This window comes from Myotis myotis, unplaced genomic scaffold (assembly GCF_014108235.1).
Source record: "Myotis myotis isolate mMyoMyo1 unplaced genomic scaffold, mMyoMyo1.p scaffold_m19_p_17, whole genome shotgun sequence".
NCBI lineage: Eukaryota > Metazoa > Chordata > Mammalia > Chiroptera > Vespertilionidae > Myotis > Myotis myotis.
Window position 1 is genome coordinate 25,383,258 of NW_023416321.1, and position 16,754 is coordinate 25,400,011.

General features: G+C 44.9%; 2 protein-coding genes across 7 annotated transcripts in view; one reads left to right on the forward strand and one right to left on the reverse strand.

The window, feature by feature from the left end:
- DGKE (diacylglycerol kinase epsilon) overlaps positions 1-9,389 on the reverse strand; it is a 26,483-nt gene extending 17,094 nt beyond the window's left edge. For all 5 annotated transcript variants that reach the window (XM_036340487.1, XM_036340488.1, XM_036340490.1 and 2 more), the window contains exons 1-3: positions 9,258-9,389; positions 8,358-8,830; positions 748-907 (exon numbers count right to left, since the gene is read on the reverse strand). In XM_036340487.1, the coding sequence (XP_036196380.1) occupies positions 748-907; positions 8,358-8,812 (615 nt within the window). In that variant the 5' untranslated portion in view covers positions 8,813-8,830; positions 9,258-9,389. The remainder of the gene's footprint in view (positions 1-747; positions 908-8,357; positions 8,831-9,257) is intronic.
- The window catches only part of CUNH17orf67 (chromosome unknown C17orf67 homolog), a 27,634-nt gene continuing 20,148 nt past the window's right edge, over positions 9,269-16,754 (forward strand). Inside the window, exons 1-3 of one of the 2 annotated variants that reach the window (XM_036340491.1) lie at positions 9,269-9,408; positions 11,622-11,722; positions 16,418-16,474. In XM_036340491.1, the coding sequence (XP_036196384.1) occupies positions 16,450-16,474 (25 nt within the window). In that variant the 5' untranslated portion in view covers positions 9,269-9,408; positions 11,622-11,722; positions 16,418-16,449. The other variant, XM_036340492.1, reaches the window with a different exon arrangement.

Sequence of the window (16,754 nt, forward strand, 5' to 3'; positions counted from 1 at the left end):
TTCAAAATCCCCTTTCTTTTGCAGGAATATTGACAAAGATGACATTTAAGATATAAAATCCTAACTTGGAAAAGACACAATTTAATTTTAAAATAAAGCAGTTTCACCATTTTGGCATATTCATGTAGAAAATCAATGCCAATATTTATAGTTATTCCTTCAGAGCTACATAACGATTGAGAGATACACATTTACATCAGTTTTCATACACAAAAATACTGTTAAGTGCTGTTAGCAGCTTCAATGTTCAACATTATTTGTGGGATCATATAATGAGCAATGTAAGTGCATCTCTAGACACCCTGTGTAAAGTTCCCAATGGAAAAATTCTTCTACAGAACAACGTGTGAGGAAAATCTACATTTTCTTTTCACTGACAATAATCATGAATCCCAATCCTAGCTGTTCATCAGAATCATCTGAGAACCTTAAAAACACATGGATGGATTCCTGGGACCTACTTACTAAGTCAGACATGGTCATGGAAGTGGGTTCAGGAACCTGTATATTTAAAAAGTTCCCCAAGTCCAGAAGCAGGCAGTGATTTAGAAACCACTAATATAACATTTCCTTTTAGACATGAAAGAACTCCAGAGCCCACATTTGTGGCACACCTCTAGGATCTGGGTAGGAATTTATGGTTTACCATAACGATTCTTCTCACGCACACACAGTTGTAATGGTCACACAATGACTTAAATCACTTCCTGGAAATCAATTACATAAGGACAAATGAACTCTGATTACCATTGCGTAATCTGTTTTTTTGTCTTTACGCATCTGATTAATAGAGGTTAAGTAACTGGGTGGAATGATGAGGTTTCTGAATTCTCCAAAATCACACGCTTCGTTCTTTAAGCTACTTCTCATGCACTCATCATGGACAGTTTTCTGACACCAAATGCACCTGAGGGGTGGAAGAAACAAAGATAATGAGTAACTTAAAACCATAGCTTACTGATCTGCAGACCAATCATTTCTGTCAAAAAACCTAAAACAGTAATGTCATCACTATTGAGCATAAAATCCGGCAACTGAAAGATTTATAATTGTACCTACAGTGAAAATAGAGCAATAAAGTTTAAACATACTTGGCAGTTTGACAGTGTTTTTTAAAAGATGGTTTAGGCCCTAACTGATTTGGCTCAGTGGATAGAGCGTCGGCCTGCGGACTGAAGGGTTCCAGGTTCGATTCGGGTCAAGGGCATGTACCTTGGTTCCGGGCACATCCCCAGTAGAGGGTGTGCAGGAGGCAGCTGATCGGTGTTTCTCTCTCATCGATGTTTCTAGCTCTCTATCCCTCTCCTTCCTCTCTGTAAAAAAATCAATAAAATATATAAAAAAATAAAATAAAATAAAATAAAAAAAAATAAAATAAAAGATGGTTTAGGGCTCCTAAGATTCCTTCACGGTGTCTGTGAGGTTAAAATCATTTAAATAATAATAATAATAATAATAATAATAATAATAATAATAATAATAATGATGATGTTATTTTTACCCTCATTCTCTCAAAAGTGTGCAGTGGAGTTTTCAAAAAGCTGTATGACAGGTGCTACATCAATAAACTGATGCAGAAATAGATAGGAGACTCTGAGCTGACTTCTAAGCCAAAGAGATGTACCACAACTAACATCACTCTTTTCTTTAGATTTTCATTTATTTCATTTTGATAAAAATGCAGTATTTAGCCTGGCCAGTGGCTCACTGGTTGAGTGTTGACCTATGAACCAGGAGGTCACAGTTCTATTTCCATCAGGGCATATGCCCGGGTTTCGGTTTTGATCCCCAGTGTGGGGCATGCACGAGGCACCTGATCGATGACTTTCTCTCATCATTGATGTTTCTCTCTCTCTCTCTCTCTCCCTCTCCCTTCCTCTCTAAAATTAAAAAAACAACAATCCAGTATTTGTTATCATGATCAATCTTTTAAAAATGAATATTGAAAAGTTCTGTTTTAATTTATAACATGGTAAATATCAGTAGATCTGATCCACATAAACAAAAGCCGATCTAGAACAACTCTTCTGGGTATTATTCATTTGTGCTTCGGTTGAAGCAGGGTTGTGAGGCCTACAGTCCTTAGTGCTTGAATGCCCCACTGGCCTGGGTCCTTGAAGCATTTCCTCAGGGTCCATGTGAAAATATCTTCACTTATATACCCATCTGTGAATATTACTAACTACAGTAAAATAGTCCATTTCTTGGTGGCTGTTAATACCAAATGAATCTATATGTTTGCATTTGAAATACAGACAGAAGACATGCACATTCAGATCGGCCTTTGTGTGGACCAGTGCTGAAACCAGCAGGGAACATGCTGGTCAAGGTCCCGGGTTCCTGTCATTAATCTGTTCAGCAGTTAATCCTCTCCCAGATCAGGCAGCTCTGGCGATCCAGATGACTGCAGGCTGGCTGAAAACAGATGTCAGAGTTAAAGGAATAATTTAAAAAAAGGATAATTACTCTTTCTTCCCCAGATCAACAATTTAGCCTTCTAATTTAAGGTTGTTTTTTTTCTGGTTGGATGTTCAGATTTGTCAAGTAATTACTGCTATTTACTGCTGAAAGAAGTTATCTGCATTATCTGTTAGAGCAGCAGTTCTCAACCTGTGAGTCGAAACCCCTTTGGGGGTCGAACGACCCTTTCACAGGGGCTGCCTAAGACCATCGGAAAACACATATATAATTACATAATGTTTTTGTGATTAATCACTATGCTTCAATTATGTTCAATTTGTAACAATGAAAATACATCCTGCATATCAGATATTTACATTACGATTCAATTCATAACAGTAGCAAAATTACAGTTATAAAGTAGCAACGAAAATAATTTTATGGTTGGGGGTCACCACAACATGAGGAACTGTATTTTTTTTAAAAATATATTTTATTGATTTTTTACAGAGAGGAAGGGGGAGAGAGAGAGTTAGAAACATCGATGAGAGAGAAACATCGATCAGCTGCCTCCTGCACTTGTCCTACTGGGGATGTGCCCGCAGCCCTCGACCGGAATCGAACCCGGGACCTTTCAGTCCGCAGGCCGACGCTCTATCCACTGAGCCAAACCAGTTTTGGCGAGGAACTGTATTAATGGGTCTCGGCATTAGGAAGGTTGAGAACCACTGCGTTAGAGGAAACTGTAAAATAACTTGCCTGATAACCTTTGTTGATGCTTGCTTTCGAACTATAAAAGATGGCTTATGCAGCTGAGGTACTGTACCTCCGCCCACTTTCTGTTAACTTTAAAATAGTATGTTATCATTGAAAATAATATAAAAGGATACTCACTGATTTATTTCACAGTGGTTTCCTCTGGGAAGGAAAGTGGGACTGAAGGATGACAACATTCACTTTTTTCTCTATATTCTTTTGTAAATTGCCTGAGTTTCTAAAAACTAGAATATCTTCGTGTATTGGTATACATTTAAAAATTGTATTTAAAATGAGATAACATCAGCTTATTCTTGAAAAAGACATAAAATAAAACTCATCCAGAAACAGTCACTCTTAACTTTTACATGTGCCTACTCTTCATTTTTACAGTGCGTAAATGTTTGGCTTCCAGGTCAGGGATATGATGTAGAATATACAACTGGATAGCACTTTTTTCTTCCCACATTGTATCATGAATATGGGCTATGCCATGACATATTTCTAAAAAACATGGTTTGCAAAGAATGAGTAATATCATATGGATATAATATAATTTGTTTAACCCCTTTTCTGTTTCCCCTCCCAAACATATAGTTTATTTTTCTAAGTATAAATAACACGAGGAATAAAATGAGGCTTAAACATAAATGAGGCTATTTTTCTGGACTCTTAGAAGTCAAGATACTGAGTCACAGGCCATGCATTTTCCTAAGGTTCTTCATATGTCTGCCCAAAATGCGTATCAGTGCACGAATGTGTCCATCATATCTAACACTTGCTAATACTGTTCATTAGGACTTTTTTAAAAAAATATATTTTATTAATTTTTTACAGAGAGGAAGGGAGAGGGATAGAGAGCTAGAAACATCGATCAGCTGCCTCCTGCACACCTCCTACTGGGGATGTGCCCACAACCAAGGCACATGCCCTTGACCGGAATCGAACCTGGAGCCTTTCAGTCCGCAGGCCGACGCTCTATACACTGAGCCAAACCGGTTATGGCTTAACTATTTTTTTTTGATAATTTGATAGACAAGAAAGTATTTTGTTGTTTTCATTTGGATGTCTTTGATCACCAGGTGAAGTTGAATTTTTTTTGGCCTTTTGTTAACTGATTCATGCCCTATATTTTAATAAATGCATGCATTTTTTTTGTGTAGGATATCAACATTTTCCTGTCATATTTATTGCAAACTAGTTTTTCTTTTTTAAAAAAAATATATTTTATTGATTTTTTACAGAGAGGAAGGGAGAGGGATAGAGAGTTAGAAACACCGATGAGAAAGAAACATTGATCAGCTGCCTCCTGCATCCCCCCTACTGGGGATGCACCCGCAACCAAGGTACATGCCCTTGACTGGAATCGAACCCGGGACCCTTCAGTCCACAGGCTGATGTTCTATCCACTGAGCCAAACCAGTTAGGGCATAGTTTGTTTTCTTTTAAAGTTACTTTTTAATGTACTTAAGTTTATTTTTTGATAGATCTATATTTCTTTTTGTGGTTTATCCAAATGTTTTTATGCTGTAAAGACCTATACCCCTGCCATCTGATTTTTTGTAAACAGCTACACCCATTCATTTATGTATTGTCCACGGCTGGCTTAGTTCTATGTTGTATAGTAGAGTTAAGTAATTATGACAGACCACATGATCTGCAAAACCTAAAATAACGTAGTTTTGACTCTTAACAGAAAAAGTTTGCCTACTTCTGTTCTAGAAGATGATTTGCTATTTTTCACTGTTTCAGATAATTAATAAAACGCATAAACACATACCAATAGAACACAGAGATATAAAATTTAAGATCAAAGCTGAGACTAAAGCTGCCAATGTAATTACCTTCCAAGAGTCAGAAGCTTTGTTTTATGAATCACAGTGTGTGTGTGTGTGTGTGTGTGTGTGTGTGTGGAGTGGGATGTAATGAAGAAAGATCTTATAAATAAAAAGGCACCTTATGTTTTCTTAATGAGAGAGAACACAAAAGGAACAAAGGTTCATTTAATAACTGTAATGAATATTTAAAAATATAAACTAATTTCCTATTTAGTTTAGAAGAGAGGTGAAAAGATTAAAAGGAAGTAGAAGCAGGGGAAAAAAAAAAAAAGGAAAAAATCTACAGGAAAGTAAGAATCCAGCACAGTGTGTGGCAAGAAACAGACGCTATGTGAAAACTAAATAATGACTGAACATAAATTAAAGGGCCTTTGTCACTTGTCTACGGAGTTTAACTGGGCGGCAGGCATCACTTGCCCTTTGAAATGCTAACTTATTGTACAGCCTTCACAGTTCGTTTAAAATTGCAGATATCCCAAGAATAGGAGCCCCCAACAGTGCTTGATAAAATCCAGAGACAGGGACAGTCTGGCCTGTGTTTAAAAGTTCTAAATAGCCCTGGCTGGTTTGGCTCAGGGGATAGAGCGTCGGCCTGGGGACTGGGGGGGAGGAGGAAGGAGAGCCCTGGGTTTGATTCCGGTCAGGAGGCACATGCCTGGGTTGTGGGCTTGATCCCCGGTGGGGGGCGTGCAGGAGGCAGCCGATCGAGGATTCTCTCTCATTGATGTTTCTATCTCTCTCCCTCTCCCTCTGAAATAAAACAAAAAAAAGTTCTAAATAGATATTTATCTTGTTTCTCTTTCTCAAATATTTCATTCCGACAGAAGGTCATGGCTGACTGTAATCCTGAATAAAATTATTGGCTGAAGTAAATCAGAACATTGCAGAATATGTGCCACTTCAGGGCCCTGTGCTCTTTTTCCTGGGAATAATAAGCCCTTCCTCAATTATACAGAGACCATTTCTACCACGGGTGAAGGGCTCTAGCATGCTTGGACAGAATGCTCAGTACTAGTAAGAACAAGCTAATGAGGAAGAGGAGATTTATCAGCACAGACATTCACTGTGCTCAAGGGGGTGGGGAGGGGACACAAGATTAAGGATAGGGGCTCATGTTTAAAAAAGCTACATAAAGATACAAGTGGTTCTCCAACTTTAGAGTTACCTGCAGAGCCTGTTAAAGCCAAGAATGCTGGTCCCCAGCCCAAGTTTCTGACTCAGTGGGTTGCCAGGAAAAATAGAGGTTGCTCAGTTAAATCTGAATTTCAGATAAATAAATAATTTTTAGGTATAAGTATGTCCCAAATACAGCAAAAATTTTTATTTTGTTCGCTAAATCTGGCAACCCTAGAATCTGCATTTCCGACAAGTTTCTAGGTGATGCTGCTGCTGGTGGTTGTGGGGACTTTACTCTGAGAACCAAAGAGAAACAGGATATTATGTTATCATCAAGAGAGAAAAATTTGAGGGCAAGGATGCCTAGAGGAAAGGGCGCAAGGTGAGTCTTTAAGGATGCATAGAAGCTAGCCAGGAGAAGGATACTTAAGACCGAGAGGAAAGCCTTGAGAAAAAAAAAAAAAGAACAGGAAAAAAAAGGACAGTCTTCCTGATGTTGCTTATACATAAAAGCTTAATGCAGGTGGTGGTAGGTAAGATTAAAAGGGCAGGCAGGGTCCGGAGGGCATGTAGGACTGTGTGAAGCACTTCGAGTTTGCACTGAAAGACCATCAGTGCATGTGAAGGGTTCTAAGCAGAGCAGGTACTCCGTCTGCCCCTTCACAAAGAAACAGTGCTCTGACCCTCCGCCGTAATGATCTTCCTAGAAACACAGGTAAGACACGTATGGCAGCCGCTTTTATCTAATTCTGCACCAACACAAAGAAGGGAAGGAAATAAAAACAATACTAAGTTCATGTCTTCTTTCCAACTAATCCCAGCTCTTGAAGACTGAAGCTTACCTACAGGGAGAACATAAAATGTGAAGACATTGGTAACCTAGCTCTCATGGATGCCAAAAAGGACAAAGAGCCCAGATAAAAATGAGTGGTAACAAAACTCTAGTTGTTTAAAATATATTTTTTGGAAAAATTATATTCTTAAGTCTAAATCTGATAGGTAAAACTAAAGAAATAAGACTTAAAAATAGGTGTTGAACACTGCCAGTGTGCTCAGTGGTTGAGCTTCGACCTATGAACCAGGAGGTTAGATGGAATTTCTGGTTAGGGCACATGCCCGGGTTGCAGGCTCGATCCCCAGTGGGGGGTGTGCAGGAGGCATCTCTTTCATCTCTCCCTCCCTCTTTCTCACTTCCTCTCCTCTCTGAAATCAATAAAAATATATTTTTAAGAAACAGGTGTTGACTTAACAATGCTCACACCAATTAAGAAAAAAAAAAGGGATTGAAAAACAACAACAGACATCAAAAGTCACTTGCTCTCTAGTGCCACCTTTCTATATCAGTTCCTAAACATGGTTCGGGGCCTTTCTACTTGTCAGAAATGAAACCCATCACAATGAAGATGTCCATATCTAAGGCTGAGACAAGGCTCTGTAGTAATAGCATTCCTAACCCTGTCCAGGGGGGTCGGAATTCTATTTTACTCCTGACTACAATTCTCTCAACTGTAAAATAAGTAGACGATCTGCGAAGTACCCTTCCCTTTTATTACCGATCTCTAACATGACCTTACCTAGTTCCAGACACTATTTAAGAACACAAACATGTTGTTCAGTGTGTATTTAGAGCCATTACAATATGTTTGGCTTCGTCAAAGTCACCCTTCTAAGATGCTACATGTCCTGAAAGACCACTGACAACAGGAGTATACCTTTAAGGGTTGTATGTCACTATAGCATCGAAACCTAAATTCGAAAAAGGTTCCTGAAGTGCTGCTTTGGAATGACCCTTGTCTTCCTTGTACATACAACACTGAGGATGAATCCATTTTACGGCTCCAGGGAAAAGTTAACTTATCCGTACTCCATTTTTCCCCTCTTACATAAAGTGGAGATAATATCCGTACTTCATGTTTTCTTCTCTTACATAAAGTGGAGATAATAGCAACCAAAGCTAAACTATAACATACGGTGGCCATAAGTACGCAGCATTTAAGAGACCTCTGGACGGAAGCTGAGAGCTTACAAAAGGGCAGACAAAAGGTCAGGCTGGCTGAGGAGGGAGGGAGGCTAGCATCATCTCAGCGTATGACGATTGCAAAGCTGCCCTGAATGTGGATGAGCCTGCTTCCTCCAAGTGGGCACTTCAGGCCACTTGCAGAGATCACAGCGGGCCTTCGCACCCACGCCCTAAATCCTGACTCCCACGGAGAGCCATGGGGCCCTCGGGACCCACCAAGGCCATACCTGTAATCGCAGAGCTTCGGCTGACTGCCGCACTGCTGCGTGCACACCACACAGCAGCTGCACAGGGGGACGTTGCCCCGGATCCAGTGGTGGGGCATGGCGTCCGGGGCCTTGGCGTCCGGCTTGAGCACGATCTCCTTGCACTGGAAGCGCTTGTCGGCCTTCTTGAGGCAGCCCTCGTCCACGCGCAGCCCGCAGCAGTCGCAGAAGGCGCCCTGCAGGATGTGCTGCGCGCACACGCAGCAGTAGGTGGGGTGGCTGAACAGGTCCGTGTCGTGCCAGCCGTGCTTGCTCTTGCGGAAGATGTCCCTGCGGTGCAGCTGCCGGCGCGACCGCTGAAGGCTGCACCAGAAGGTGATGAACACGGGCAGCAGCACCGAGCACAGCGTCCACAGGACCAGGTGCCCGTCCGCGAACAGGCCCGAGTAGGGCTCCGGCCGCTTCTCTCCTTCCATCTTCCCCAGGGGCGATGCCTAAGGAGGGAGACGCGGGCGGTCCGCCTCGGGCTCCTGCGCCCGCGGACCTGCCGCGCCGAGGGGGCGGCGCCCCGCGCGGCCCCGCCCCGCCCCGCCCTCTCCCTCCGCCCGCGGCCTGCCCGCCCCTCGCCTGCTGCCGGCGGGGCGCGGAGGTCTGTACCCGCCGCCTCCGCGGGAAGCCCTGCGCTCCGGGAGCCTTGGCGCACGTGGGCCGCGCGGCGCCGGCCGGCGTCCGTCACCGTTGTTATCCCGCGCCCCGCGCGCCCCGTCACCCGCGGCCGCCGGGCCGGCTACCGACGCATCCAGCTGCTCCGGGCCCGGCTCGGCTCCCGCAGGCCCCGCCCGCCGGCCGCGCGGCCCCCACCCCTTCGCCAGGCCTCCGTGACCCCGGCCTCCGTCCCTCCCGCGCTCGGGCCCTACCTACCTCGCGCGGGGCGGAGGCGCGGTTTCGGGGGGCCAGGCCTTGGGCGCCCTCCGGCCCTCGAGCGGCCGCGCGCAGGAGCCCTTTTCCGGGCCGGCCAGCGGCGCCGACGTCAGCGAAGAGGCCGGGACAGTCCCCACGCGCTCGGAGGAAGGTGGGCAGGGGCCCCGGCGGGGGCGCGGGGCGGGGCGGGGCGCGGGGCGGGGCGGAGGTGTGAGGGGATGCGCAGGCCGACTGGCAGGAGGGGGCGGGGCCTTGGGAAGAGGGCGGGGTTGAGCGAAGGGGCGGGTCTCCAGGGGCGTGGCTTAGGGAGAACTTTGGTAGGAGTAATAAGAAGTGGGGGCTTTGGAGAGGGTGGATGGTTGAGCCCTGTAAGTCTGCAACCATAGAAAGTTCTAGTATGAATGATTTACAGTGTGAGTCAAGCTTATCTCAGACCTTCAACCTCCCCTCCTCCTCACTGTCTGGTGGAGGTGGGAGGTTGGCACAGTTTGGAATGTTGGAAGGGAGAAAACCGGAAGTTTTGAAAGTGTCATCGTATATAATAAAAGGCTAATATGCAAATCCACCGAACTGCAGAAAGACTGATTGCTATGATGTGCCCTGACCACCAGGGGGCAGACGTTGAATGCAGGAGCTGCCCCCTGGTGGTCAGTGTGCTGCTCAGCCAGAAGCCAGGCACAGGCTGGCGAACGCAGCAGCAGCAGCAGCAGCAGCAGCGCTAAGGACCCCTCAAGGGATGTCCACCTGCCAGCTTAGGCTGCGGGGAGCGGGCATCCCCCCAGGGGTCCCAGATTGTGAGAAGGCGCAGGCCAGGCTTAGAGGACTCTCTCCCCCCCCCCCCCCTCCCGCCCCAGTGCACTAATGTTGTAAACCAGGCCGCTAGTATACTAATAAAATGGGGGGATCCAAGTCAAACATTGAGAGAGGTCACCTGGGCTCTTATTTGTTAAACGCATACTGGCGGAAGGCTTCCTGTGTGCCAAGCACTGACCGAGGGGCTCCAGCTCTCACAGAGTGCCGGGCCTGTTGAAACGTGCCTAACAAGAAGCATTTATCAGCCCTGTTTATAAAGCCCAGCTTCCATCTTGGCATTTGCTAGCACCTGGCTGAGTTGATCATCCCCACTTTACCGATGAGGAAAACCAAGGCGCAGAGTGATTGAGAAACCTGCCTGATGTCACAAAGTCAGTGGGAGTTGGAACTGAGGTCCCTTTGTTTGAACTTGGCCACCCAAGTTACCTTCCATCTAAATGAAGCCATCCAAGAGAGACTTCCTTTTATTTTGTTATTTCTCTAAGACACTTGCCCCAGGGTTTTTGTTAACATGCAGATTTTGATTCCTTTTCTTTGGGGAAGAGGCCTGAGGGTCTGCATTTTGAACAAGTGCTGCTGGTTTTGCTGGTAGAGTATGTAACAATCTGGATTGTGGGGATCGAGGGGAAAGTGCGAAGAAATGGGAAAAGTGTTAGGTGGCATGGGAAGGCCCTCGCAGGTCTCTGTCCTCTTGTGCTTGTCGGTTCACCTCTCGGGGCCTCAGGTTCCTCGCTGGTAACGAGGGAGGTTGAATGAGATCTCTGAAGCCTCTCTTCTCTTCTGACAGCCTGCACTGTATATGGAAATGTCATTGTCTTTTATGAATCCTCGTTGAGGCAGAGCCTTTAAATTAGTTTGGACTTGAAAAGATAACAAAAGTATACACTTTTTAAGAGTGAGATTTAAAAAAAAAAATCCCGTTATAGAACATTTGGAAAATATAGAAAAGTAAAAAGGAAGAAAAAACAATCATCCAACTCTTACCCCAAAGACAGCCTATGTTTGAACATTTTGGCCTATTTTCTTCCATTGTTTTCTATGGAAACAGTGGTTTACTTTGTGGTCTACGTAATTTTGATCACATAGTAGATATATTCTCTGTCTGGCTATTTTTTAATTTAACATTACAAAGTAACTTTTACACATTTTTATAAATTTGTATTTAATGGTTGCATAATATTCCATTCTATGATAGCTCACAGTATATGTTAAGCTTACCTTTGTTGTTGGCTATTTAAGTTGTTTCTAATATTTTGCTATTATATATAACTCCTCTGTTTAGGGTTTTTCTTGAGAGTCTCACATTTCGCTAAAGGATATGAAAGGTTTAAAGCTTATGGAAAAGTTTTTAACAGTAATAGTTTCTCTTTGCCAAGAGAAAATCAGGGAAATTTATGTGTATAAGGACAGATTAATAATATTACTGCATCTGGGGAAAACACTCTTATTCCACAAAGTATTACTACTATTAAAGGCAATAGTAATAATCATTCTTATTATAGCTATGCAGATCCTAGGCACTGTGCATAGTTTATCATCCTCATTTTACAGATGAAGAAGACTTGCTTGATGTCACACAATCAGGAGTCATCTGAGTTGGGGCTTTGAACCCAGTCAGTGAGATGCCAAAACCTGTGATGCTCATAACCCAGGTAGGTATCTGAAGGTGGTCTTCGATCACCTGCTTCAGCATCATCTAACCAGGTCTTGACCAGGTCTCCCAAATTAGAATTGTGATGGAGCCAGGAATCTATCTGCCTTCTTAACAGTTTCCCCAGGTAATTCTCTTGTGAATTTATTAAAACTTTTTTTTGTTTGTTTACATTGTGAACTATACCACATATACAACAGATTTTATAAAACATATGCACAATTAAAAAATAATAAACACCCGTGGACTCATCACGAAGGTTAACCTATTGGACATTGGGAGAGGAGGAAGAGGTGGGGACAGGAAGGGGGCGGCCTGGGGAGAAGTGGGCCGGGAGGAGAGGGGGGGATGGGAGTCGGGTGTGGGGTGTGTGTGCCCTGGGTGCTGCCTGCTGCAGGGCGTGCTGAGGAGCCCTGGCTCTGGGAAGAGAGGGCACACAGCATGAAGGGGCCTCCAGAACTGGGTGTGACAGCCAGGCACACTAGCGAGGAGGGGCCATTCACGCAGCTACTGTCACTCTGTCTGTGAAGACACTGCCTCCAATTCAAAGGGAAACTTGCTCAGAAAAACACAACAGACACTCACCCCTGCCCTAGATTCCTGACTGTCAACATGCTCCAAGCCCTTCCTGCACTTGCCCGAGGGGTGATGTCATGGGGTCTGTCCCCGGCTCCCTCAATGGCCCAGCCTTATCTCTGCTTGGCAAGGCCCCTGGGACCAAAAGAGGAGCAATCTGCTTCACTGAAGACAGGAGACGACCAAGATGCCTGACTTTTCCTGGCAGCCTCAGCCCCCTGAGGATTTCCCTGGGAACATCCTGAAGCTTATTTGTGAGCCATCAAGGCACCATCAAGTTACCTGAACTTTTCAGTTACTTGGAGAGTAGTGTCCCCATTTTAAAGGTGCAATTCGATAAGTTTTGGCAAAAATGTACACCTGTCTGATCAGACAGACTTGAAGTCTCCCAAATACCTAATTTCTGTGGGTTTTGATCCTGGGAGTTGAAAACGTAACATTGCAGTGCTTTCCAACCAGGGAGGGAGATGACAGAGAGCCACCAAGGAGATGGCCAGGCTGTCACTGAAACCTGTGCACAGCTGGACGGAGCTGGAACGGGAGCCTGTGATTTAGTGAGGCCCGGTCTCCATTTGGATCCACATACCTTTCCCAAGTGCCTTTTTAGTGATCAAAACCGTGCAACCAAGTATTAAGAGAAAACTCAGAACCGGGCTTCTGAGTGGCTGCATCACAGTGTTAATCGAGGTTTTCAAAAAGAATGAACATGTTTAATCGCATTGCCACTCACTAAGAATATCATACCTAATATGTGGGTAACAGCAAAATGTGGCTGTGAATAAATAAGTTATTATTATTATTATTATTATTATTATTATTATTTTTAAAAAAAGAACATTGGGCCCTAGCCGGTTTGGTTCAGTGGATAGAGCGTCGGCCTGTGGACAGAAGGGTCCCAGGTTTGATTCCGGTCAAGGGCATGTACCTTGTTTGCGGGCACATCCCCAGTGGGGGGTGTGCAGGAGGCAGCTGATCAATGTTTCTCTCTCATCTATGTTTCTGACTCTCCCTCTCCCTTTCTCTCTGTAAAAAATAAATAAAATATATTTAAAAAAAACCAACATTGGGAGCCTGTCCCGTGCCCACCTGATGGCTACCCTTCCTCCCCCGGCAGGACACTGCTATCCAAATTTGTGTGTTCTTCATTCCCTTGCTTTTCTTAATAGTTTTCCTGCCCCTGAAAGTATCCCTAAACAATATGGTTTTGTTTAGAAAAATAAGCTCAAACCCGCCCCAGCAGGAAGTAGCCATGAAGCCTTGACTCTAGGAAGGCTCCTGGAGGAGGTAAGCTGAGTGGGGACTGGGTCAGAGTCTGAATCCCGCTTCCCTGACAAGATCCCACATGGGGGGGGGGGGGGGTGGTGGGAATCAGTGGGCAGGTCCTGGGAAGATTGCTAATGACCTGGGACACGTGAGCAGGTCTGTATTTGGAACGCCATGCCAGGCAAAAACATGGCTGGGAGAGAGCTTGCTTTCTCTTTTGCCTTCTTAGCTCACTAGGACCTCCCTCAAGTTCTTACAAAAAGGTTAACATGGCATGCTCCTTGGGGAGAAATGAGGATCTTCCGCTGACCCAGGGGTTAGGGAAGTGGAACCTCACCAGCTCATGGTTGTCAAGATAAACAAAATATGTACAATCTGTCCCAGGCTCACCCAGGCAGTCTGTGCTCGGCGTGTCTGCCCCTCGCGGTGCCAAGCCCATGGCACCTTGTGCCCGTCTGGACCCCCTGCCCTTTATGTCGGAGCACAGTGGTCATCCTGGGTTTCCCTTCACCGCTCTCCTGTTTGCCGGGACTCGTGGCTTCCCCTTTCCCGGTGAATTCTCTCGTTTTTGTGGAGCACATCTGTCAGTAACGTTTAGAGTGAGGGCACGTGGGAGGCATCATTTTGAGGCCCTGCCTGTCTACACATTTCTTTATTCCGCCCTCCGCACCTGTTCGTTTATCTGGTCTAGAATTCTGGGTTGGGAACGATTATACTTCACGACATTGAACACGTTGTTCCATTCTGCTGCTCTTACTGCCGCTGAAGAGAGGTCTGAGGTTATTCTTACACCTGGTCCCTTGAGTGGGCCTGGTTTTTGCTTTCTGGAAGCTGGTAGAATCTTCTCTTTTTCTCTGGTGCTCTGGCAGTCCACAGAGGTGTGCCCGCCTTCCTCTGAGCTGCCAGGTTTGCTGGGTCCTTCAGTTCTACAGTTGCTTTGTTGTCTTCCGCCTCTCTATTGTCTGTGTTCCTCTTTTTGGATACTTCTGTTGTTTGATCATTATGGAGTATAAAGTACAGAGTTTCCATAGATCCGCCTGTCCCCCACATGCACAGCCTCTCCACTGTCATCTTGGGGCACCAGAGGCACATTTGTCACAACTGCCAAACCTTCCTTGACCCACCATCATCACCCACAGTCCATCGTTTCCACGAGGGCCCACTCTTGGCGTTGTGCAGTCTATGGATTTGGACAAGTGTACCCACCATTCCAGTGTTACCCAGAAGAGTTTCACTGCCCTAAACGTCCTCTGTGTTCCAGCTCTTCATCCCCACCTCCCTTCTAACCCCTGGCAACCCCTGATCTTTTTATTATCTCAATAGTTTTGTCTTTTTCCAGAATATCGTATAGTTGAAATCATACAGGATGTAGCCTTCTCAGATTGGCTTCTTTCACTGAGCGATATGTATGGAAGGTTCTGCCATGTCTTTTCAGGGTTTGAGAGCTCATTTCTTTTTAAATGCTGAATAATATTCCATTGTCTGGATTTGCCTGTTTATTCACCTACGGAGGGACATCTTGGTTGCTTCTGGGTTTTGGCAATTATGAATAAACTACTGTAACATCTGTGTGCAGATTTTTTGTGTGGACATAAGTTTTCAACTCATTTGGATAAAGGTCCTCTTTAAAAAATTTTTTTTTCTTTCTTGCTTTTTTTTTTTTTAAACAACTCTCTCTTGCTCTCCTTTTTGCTCTATTTTTCTAAAAAATTTCCATAGCTCTAACCATGAATCTTTCAATTTAGTTTTTAATTTATATTACGGTTTCTAATTTTGAAAAACTTCTTTGTTGATTTATTTTGTGAATATTCCTTTTTACAGCATCCTGTTTATATTTCGTGGGAGAAAAAAAATCTTTCAGAGGATATTGTCGGTGGTGGTTGTTTGCCATGTCAGCCTGCCTCATCTCTGCCCCAATTTGCTTTTTCTTTGGTCCCTGTTGTCCTCATTTTCCACGTCCAAGGCTTTCTCGCATGTCTCGTGAGCCTCCAGGGGGCTCTGGTGCGCCTGAAGGTTTGAGAGCCTTTGCTAGACTTCCTCTTATCTCACCGAAGCTTATCGCAACTGAGCGCCCACAGAGAAAAACAACACACATTTCAGTACTTTTCCCCTGAAGAGCCAGAGCGGTTCTCTCCCCCTTAAAGGCCCAGCACTTCTCCTGGATGAAATGTAACATGACAGTAGCCTTGGAGGTGGTTTCACCAACGATTCCGCCGTGCCCCACTCCCCTCCTGTGTTTATTTGTACCACCTGGCATTCCTGCAGCTTTGCCAGTGCTCCTGTCATTCCTGTTTAGGTTGGAGAGACGCCTGGCACCGGCTGTCAGGACCCTGCCGCTGACCTTGGCTGTCCTTACCTGCTGGGCAGACTTAAGTTGAGGCCAACGTCCTGGCCCGGAGCAGAAATGATAGCCCCCTTGGGGAAGCGCGCCGCAGGCCGGAAAGGCCCCCGTGCAAGGCCAAACCATCTTGCCATTGTGTCGCTGCTCCCAACAGGAAAGTGCGTGTTTGTGTAGAATGCTGAGGGCATGAAAAGGGAAAGAGAACTGAAGGGCTTAGGGTGTGGACACCAAGGGAGGAAATCCACTCATTTTCAGAAGGGGCCCCATTTTTTTGGTAAATACAGATGCATTTTTATTTCCACAACATGTAAAATTATATGTCTTACTATGTACGTGATTAATCTATCATTTGGTTATTTCAAAGATATTTACAGACTTTCTATCACGTATCTGAGAGTGGGGCGGGTATGCACGTATAAATAAGGGTGATTTCACAAAGAGAAGAAGGAATGATAATCATAGCAACAACAACAGTGGTTTCCAATAGAATGAGGGTTACTATTCTTTTCTTTATAGATGAGAAAACAGTGATTTGGACAGTTTGCCCAATGTCATGGCTTCGGTGTAACACAGGTAATAAATTTCAGAGCCGGGATGCAAGCAAGCCCAGGTCTATTGGTGACTCTGGAGCCCCTAACCTTGACCATTAGACCACGTGACCTCCAGGGTGGATGTGTATTGACCTTTGAAGGAAGCGTCCATCAGGATCCTATGATTAACTTAGATCCCATAGCTCCAGATTTGGATACACTAACCATCCCAGCAGAATCCCCTGTGTCAGTTAGCTGTTGTCAGAGTGTTGCTGTGTAACAAACCACTCCCAGACCCAGTGGCTTAGAATAACAGTAGTGTA